Below are 8,186 nucleotides of genomic sequence, written 5' to 3' on the forward strand. Positions count from 1 at the left end.
CATCTTTATTATTTTCGTCGTTGTTGTAATATATTTTTCGTTGTTATTGTTATCCTTTTTCCTTTTTAAGTAGAATTGTATTTTATGTTTGTTCTTAAGTAACATTGTAAAACTTGTCTTTAATTCAATAAAAACTGTTAAAAAAAAAAAAAAACCATGATAAGGCCTACGAGCTCAATTGGACTGAACCGCCTCCCTCTCATCTGGGTGGCCATCGATATGTACATTCCTACTCTATGTTCTACTATATGGTTCAACTTGCACAAACTCACAATCATTACTTTTAAGAATAGGGTTGATATAAAGACTAATTCAGCTTCCCGGTCCCAGTCATTTATTGTTGATTATCTCCAAGGCTAGTGTTGTAAAAACATCCAGTTATAATCAGCTTGCTTTTTCAATGAGCTGTATTCAATGTATACTAGGCTCTTCATTCCATCAGTACAGCGTCACCTCAAAATCATACATCATATGGATAAACATACATATTGTTTATTAGGGTAAACCCCGTAGTGAAATACCATTGAATGCAGAGAAATACGATGTACTCTAGAGGGCATGTAAGCACCTTTTTAGGGGATGGGGAAGCAAAAGTGAGTAATGAAACTGCTGGTAGCACGGTCAGTTTCATCAAGTCTGCTACTAAGGTCTAGTACTTTTAATGTTGTTCTATACTCGAAAAAAATACAAGTCCTTTGAGGAAACCATCCCAGGGGGGAGGATGCCTGGAAATTTGTGGTGGGGGTGTGCCACCAGGTTCGCCACATCCTGACCCTATTTCAAACTAACAAGTTTTAATTATTTTCGATCCCCTTTTCTGAGACCTAGCCTCCAAAAGACATACACATTGTCAGACCTGGCGTAGGCAGAAATTATGTTACCATCACTGTAATTAGGACCTGTTTACATGTAGGTGGGGGACCTCAGATAGGCGAAGTAACATGTGGCGGGTCACCCCACTTATCATGTACGCATGATCGAATTAAAATGAGAGATTATTTGGACAGGCGGGTTACGTCACATAGCTGAGTTCCCCCCACTTCCAGTCATCTAAACAGCCCCTTAGATAAGAATGCTAACTGAAAGATTTCCCTTTTCAGCACATTATTTCTATTAATTTTGCATATTACTCTTTCTTTTTCATTCATTTACAATTGAAACGACAACTACGTTCATGCATCTCTGTATTCCCTTGAAAAGCACTCGTGAAAGTCAAAGTGTATACCCGTTGTCAGACCAAAATGGTGCAAAAACTATACCTTTTTGGGCAGTACATACCTATTAGGCAATTGTATAAGGGAGTATCCCCTGCGCATAAAAACTTACATCAGTCTGCTTCTTCTTTCGAACTGGCAGTTAAACATGCAGTCTGCCTGGACAAAAACATGCTTCAAATTTTCTACAAAAACACATACACTGTAGCACAGACAGTCTGATCCTCTGTTGTTTCACTTATAGCGGATCATGTTATAGAATACACCAAAAGCAGAGTATCTAGGGCCCTTTTCAAAAAAGGAACTTGTTGTCCTTGTTGAAAGTCCCTGACATTCAGATTCTGGAGGTAGAGGAAAAAAAGACAAAACAATGGGTGATTATATTAAGAAGTTTCTCAATCTTGCCCTCACACTCGGCAGTCGGAACGTCTGAAACAGGCTACCACTATTATTTGAGACGTTTACAAAGATGTCACATTTGTAACATATTGCAAGGCGTATACGAGGTCTTACTCTGCCAGCATATACAAACAAATCAGATTGGTACAATGTATGAACCTTTTTATTGCTGTATCTGAAGTTTTGCGAATGCTGAACAACAAATTCTCCTTATAAGCATGCTCATTTTTACATTTGTACTTTCCATGCCCTTAAGATGAATTGTATTAAAACATAGTGCTATATTTTGGAAAAGCGCAACCAGTGATTTTTTTTACTGTATAATAGACGGTAAATATTTATAAGGGTTTAGTTTTAAAATTTACTCAGGAGGTTTATGATATTTCAACCAAGTTGTATTTATTTACTTTACCATTACGTTATTAAATTGAAGCCTCTGAATGGGCATTTCCGACAAAGAAACCGAACTGGTGACAATACGTCAAAGATTGGTAAGGCAACCATCTTAGAGATTAAAGCGACGATCGCTACCTTTTCAATAAAGTTTGAAAACGTTAGTCCGGCATGATGCACTTTCAAAACTTTTTGTTTTGGTTATTTTCTACTTTTCGTCGTCGATGTGGTGCTCTGACCTCGCTATTAGCTATAGGGTTACCATGCAAAATAATTAATTCCCGTAAAGGCCACTATTTCGCCTGAAAAACTGATGGATGAAAAAGCAACGAGCAACAAAATAGATGTCGGCAGGTGCCCATACAGAGGCTCTATAGTGTTACTTGATTTGATAACAGGAATGTCATATACTTGCCATTCTACACTGTAATTGAATGGTTTCAATTGAAATTTAGGCAGGCGCATTCATTTAAAAAGAAACACAAAATGAGATTGTTAGATCTACAATTAGACTATAAGGATATAAAGGTGATCAGAGATTTACACTTAAAATGTATTATATATTGTTGAGTTTTGTCGATTGTGCTCTTAGGCCTTATCATGGTGGTTTCACATTGCTTTTGGTCCAAAAAATTATGTGAACGGCATGGACATGATACTGTATAAAAAATAATTAATGAGGTTATTAAACTCATATCGTGCCTGCAACATCATGCATTTATACATCCGCTTTTCCCTTACTGGCCCTTTGACCATTCATGTGGGTTCATGTCAGTTGAACTCTCCCTTAATTAAGTCAAAATTTGTCAGTGAATTTGTCGATACTGACAAACCGACAAAATTTGTCTGTTGTCGGTTTGTCAGTTCATGTCAGTTGAACTCTCGCTTAATTAAGTCAAAATTTGTCAGTGAATTTGTCGGTTTGTCCGTTCATGTCAGTTGAACCCTTGCTTAATTAAGTCAAAAGTTGTCAGTGAATTTGTCGGTACTGACAAACTGACAAAATTTGTCAGTTGTCGGTTTGTCAGTTGTCGGTTTGTCGGTTTATGTCAGTTGAACTCTCGCTTAATTAAGTCAAAATTTGTCAGTGAATTTGTCGGTACTGACAAACCGACAAAATTTATCAGTTGTCGGTTTGTCAGTTCATGTCAATTGAACCCTAGCTTAGTCAAGTCAAAAAAGTTGTCAGTGAATTTGTCGGTACTGACAAACCGAGAGAAATTTTGCATTTGTTTGCCGAAATGACGATTTGTAAAGGTTGAATAAAAACTTGAACCTTATGATAGTGAGAAACACAAAACACTGGACACTGAGGGGGGCCATAGAAAGTTTCCCTGTTAAGCAGATTGACTTTACATAAAATGCAAGGGCTTTCCTCAGGGACAAAGAAAACTGATGTAATGATGAGGTGTCTGTTTTTTTTAAGTGGGTGTCTGTAAAACTCAGTTTGACTGTATATTGTGATGGGATCTTTTCTCCAGAAATACATGACAAGGACATTGTAGCCATTCTGCATCTGCTGGTTGCCTTGGTACGTCATTTTGAGTGTCCACAGAAACTGCCCAGTGGAATTACAATAAACACAGTCATTGTACAGAAGAAAGGAGGCATTCTGCTTCCTCAGAAGGTTGTTGAGGAGATAACCGAAGTGACTGAAGGAGAAGAGTAAGTGGCATGAGCATCAAGAATGTCAGATGCAATTGTTGATGTCTGGTGTGAAAGTGTAAAGTCTTGCTAGGTTTTTTTGAGGCCCTTTTCTACGGAAGGGGTACGTATATAACCTTAGTCTGAATTTCAAAACCATTTGTTTCATATCTTGCAAAGGAAGCCATGTCCCTGTTGATATTATTTTTTGTATATTATAGTATGTGCATATTTTTCATCGCTGTTGCAGTTTTAACCCATCTTTTTGTTGTTTGTCAAAATTTCATCTTTCTTATGTTGTTGTTTAAGGCCATGTTGCTTGTTGAAATTTTACCCTCAAGATTGAATGACAGTGACTATTTTTATGATCTTTAAATCACAGAATTTAACTCTTTTTTTCTTTTTTAGTGATGAAGGAAAGCCTGGTATGTTTTTGCAGTTCTTTCTAAACTTTTTCATAGTTGTGGCTGTTTTTCTTAACTTTTTGTCTAGTCAGTCATTTATACAGGCTCAATTTTTTCTTTTCATTTCTAGAAAGAGATACCTTTGACGCACTGTTTGATAATGCACCAGAGAAGCTAAATGTGATTAAAAAGGTATATGCAATTTAATTTTGGTGAAATTATGGCAGCCCTTAAAGTACTCTACAATAAGGTACATGAAGTAATTGCCACAGATTTGCCTCAGTTAAAGCCCATCTATCCTGGGGGCGGGGGGGGGGGGGGTACTTTAGGAATTTCTGGGTGGGGATGTGCCACTGGGACCCTGGAACCCTTAACCTATACCAGAGCTAGTTTAGCTGAATTTTGCTACCCTATACTAGAGTAAACTCCACTAATCCCCCCTATCCTAGAGTAGCTGTTTTCCAGAAACTACTGAGGTCACTAGCACAGTCTAGCCAAAACTAAACCTTTTACCACAATTTGTAGTCTAGATAAAATCTTCAACCAACTGATCAGTTTTTCAGCGCTCTGATTTATATACCCTATCCTAGAGTAAACTGCTTGAAAACCATACCCTTCACAGCGGCACATACCTATATAGCCCATATATGGCAGTACCCCACCGGGCCATCTATCTGATTTGAAAACTGTTATTTCTCACCTACGATTTTTTGTTCATATGCGCATACAGTATGTTTAGAAGAATACCCCACAGTATGCACATATATTATCCATGAGCTTTCTTTAGGATTTTAGTAGCCTGATGTATAATGGCAGTTTCATTTTTTCAAGTGTTAATGATATTTACTTTTTGATGCCATTGCCACTTATGTATTTCCACAAAAACTGCAATTATACCACAGGGAGTTAGGGAGTTAATTATTTAAAGAGATCCAAGACAGATGAAATGTGTTGCAATAGGCTGTTTTACATGATGACGTCATTTTATGAACCACAGTGTCTCAGTGTTTTGCTTTCTTGTGCAAATTAGGGCTTTTATTGTTTTAAACCTCGCTGGGATTTTCAATTGCAAATATGAAATGAAATATGAAATTGAGTCTGGTATTAGTAACACTAAAACGACACTGTTGTGCAAGTGGCCAATTCTGTGAGAAAACTGTAAGACATTCAAAAAAAGTATAGTTTTATGGTAATTACTGATAGCTAATTGATTGATTGATTGATTTGTAGTCTCTGCAGAGTTTTGTTAACAAGCATCTAAGCAAGTTAAGCCTGGAGGTTGACAATATTGACTCACAGGTACTAATGAACTACAGGGCTGTTATTAAGGGCCATGAAATGGGAATTTTGCCCCAGCTACCAAAATGAATGTGATTTCTGGCTATTTTGTTTGGAAAATAGTTCCAATAGAAATCCTTAGCTGTTTGTTTCTGCCTATGTGTCTTGTTTAGCCAGCAACATGAAATCTTAGAGATGTTCCTGGACCTAGACAGGACACACAATATAACATCACCGTTTTTAACCAACTTCTAAATCATTCTTATGGTATTTTAAATTGTTCAATCAACATAAAGGTGATTAGGATGATCAGAACTACATATAAATCATGAAAATAAAAGGTCTTATCTTTAAAAAAACATTAGTGCATACAGTGTACCAATATTGAAAGGTGTAGAGAAAGAAAGTCTGTAATCGTTATGTTCGTATAGGATCATTTTTTGAAGAAGTGGGGTAGTGGATCCATGGGATACAGGGAAGGGGGAAGGGGGGGCGGGGCTACTTTAGAGCACTCATGAAAATTTATCATGACATTGTGGAGGCTCACTACATAGACTTTGGTGGTTTTCACTTTTGGAACTTTAGGATGTACATACTTAAGTAATAAAAGGAACTGCTGCCTTTTAAATAGATTATTAATAGATTAAAATTGTTCATTTTTTTCTTTTTGTTGCCTTAGTTCCATGATGGTGTTTACCTTGTCTTTTTGCTGGGGCTTCTGGAAGGTTTCTTTGTTCCACTTTACCAGTATTACATCACACCAGCAAACAAAGATCAAAAGGTATGCTGCAGTTAATAATTTAATAGACGTAGGGATCACGCTTATTCCATATCGTGCAATTCGTCAAATGTTGGCAAATTTTTCTGGCGTTGAATTCTAAAGGATTGTTTCAAATTACAGGAAAAGAAAAAGGAAGTCGTTGTCTTTTGTTCATGTCCTCCACAAAACGTGAAATTAGGCGCTTTCACTTCGTAGTCGTGCAGTGACGGCAGTGAAATGTACAAAAAGCTTGATGCATGTGCAAAGTTGTTGTTTTGTTTATCAAACCTATTGCTTTCTTGCCGTTCTCGTTGCTATCGGCGTCGTCTTTTCTTAAGCTCCCTATTACCTTCTCGATAAAACGTGAAACTAGGCAATTTCACGTCGTAGTCGAAAAAGAAAAAAAAATGTATCAAGAAGTATTCTTCACGTGCAAAGTTGTTCTTTTGCTAATATAAACTTACTGCTTTTTTGGCATTCTCGTTGCGGTCGCCATCTGCCTAAAGATACGAAGCCTTTACAACATCCCTGTTGTTTAAGCTCGCTCCTTACTGGTGTTTTCATTATTCAAAACAGCTCCATAATGTTGCTTTAGCTATTGACCTCATGAGAGACAGTGGAATGAAGTTTCATGCCAAACCTGAAGGTAAATGACTTAGTCAAGTAAATTTTAAGGTAAAAGCTATCTCTAAAAAGAGATGATTCTCGCCTGCTAATTTTGGTCGGGTCTTCAACCTGGGAGAGGTGTGGGGCTATAATTTATGGGGAGGTATTTAACAATTATTCCTCGAGCCCGAATGGGCTCTGAGTTAATAGCCCATGACGCCGAAGGCCGAATGGGCTATTGACTCAGGGGCCATGAGGGCGAGAGGGATAATTGTTTTAGTAAAATCCAACTAGTTGGTCAAAAATATCGAGAATAAAAAAAATTAGCTAGTTAAAGCTAGTCTTCAATCCTTTTTTGAGGCCAAAAAGCCGGTGCTTTTCGCTTCTGGTAGGCTATAACATATAGCCTAGTAATAGCTCAACCAATCAGAACGCAGCATTGATAATAGACCACTAGTTGGATTTTACTAAAATGGAATATAAAAGGGGCCTCGGGGATATAGACGGCCCCAAAAAGTGTGTACCCCCATTCCCTCAAAGTATTCAGTCCCCTTTTTATCGAAAGGAGCGGAACAGAAGTTGCAACAGGAAAATATCTGTGTTAAAAGCGAAAGAAAGAGAACAGTCTCAAGGACAATTAATCAATTAAGCCATCTTTGATACCAATTCCAGGCCTTTGCGGTTACTTTGCAGTAAATGGTTCAACTGATCTGTACAAATGGTAAACGCGATTCCGAGCCAAAATTTACCAGTCCTGAATTTTGCGTACCGTTTGCCCAAGCCGAGGATCGACTGGTAAACAATCAGGGTAACCCTTTGCACTTGCTTGTTGATGACTGAGCTTATTTGTTTGTTTGTTTTTTTTGCAGATGTGGTTCAGAAGGACCTCAAGTCAACACTCAGAATACTTTATTCGTTGTTCCAGAAATACAAAAATATGAAATAACTTCTCAGTTGGATTTCCTCTTATGTGTAGACTGGTGGAACTCCCACATTGTATCAAATGGACTCAGTCGACAAGGAATTTAAACTCCCGTTGGCCTGTTTCTCGAATCTCCCAGTAATTAATGGGCCCCCAAAGCTGGCGTATTTGCATTCAAGGTTGAGGTATTTTAAATAGTCTTAAAAGTTATGCATTAAAGTAACCAGTTTGCGAAATACAATAGCCTAGTAAGGGGATTAAAACCGACGCTACTATTCTTTATATTATTTTGATTTTAGAATATGACTTCGGCTCATAAAGCAATGCATATGGGACTTTCGAGAAACGGGCCCCCGCACCTATAACCCGTCAAGCCTTAATATTGACGTACATCCAATTTCTCCTAACATTTTTACTGCTCAAGCAAGCACTAAAGTAGTGAGAGTAACGGAAGTCATTACTTAGGATTACACATCTTAATCGTTAAGCAAATTCTCCTCAACATTACCATAGGTATTGTATGAAGGACAGTGTAGAGAGTATGATAGCTGATATTAGGACTTGAA

The 8,186-nt window shown here is 37.6% G+C and overlaps 1 protein-coding gene across 1 annotated transcript in view; it reads left to right on the plus strand.

The window, feature by feature from the left end:
• LOC140945094 (beta-parvin-like) overlaps positions 1-7,938 on the plus strand; it is a 9,152-nt gene extending 1,214 nt beyond the window's left edge. The window contains exons 2-8 of the mRNA XM_073394158.1: positions 3,488-3,671; positions 4,059-4,075; positions 4,185-4,246; positions 5,285-5,353; positions 6,012-6,113; positions 6,669-6,738; positions 7,568-7,938. Coding sequence (XP_073250259.1) covers positions 3,488-3,671; positions 4,059-4,075; positions 4,185-4,246; positions 5,285-5,353; positions 6,012-6,113; positions 6,669-6,738; positions 7,568-7,644 — 581 coding nt within the window. The 3' untranslated portion in view covers positions 7,645-7,938. The remainder of the gene's footprint in view (positions 1-3,487; positions 3,672-4,058; positions 4,076-4,184; positions 4,247-5,284; positions 5,354-6,011; positions 6,114-6,668; positions 6,739-7,567) is intronic.
• The last annotated feature ends 248 nt before the right edge of the window (positions 7,939-8,186 follow it).

Source organism: Porites lutea, chromosome 8 (assembly GCF_958299795.1).
Source record: "Porites lutea chromosome 8, jaPorLute2.1, whole genome shotgun sequence".
Classification (NCBI taxonomy): Eukaryota; Metazoa; Cnidaria; class Anthozoa; order Scleractinia; family Poritidae; genus Porites; species Porites lutea.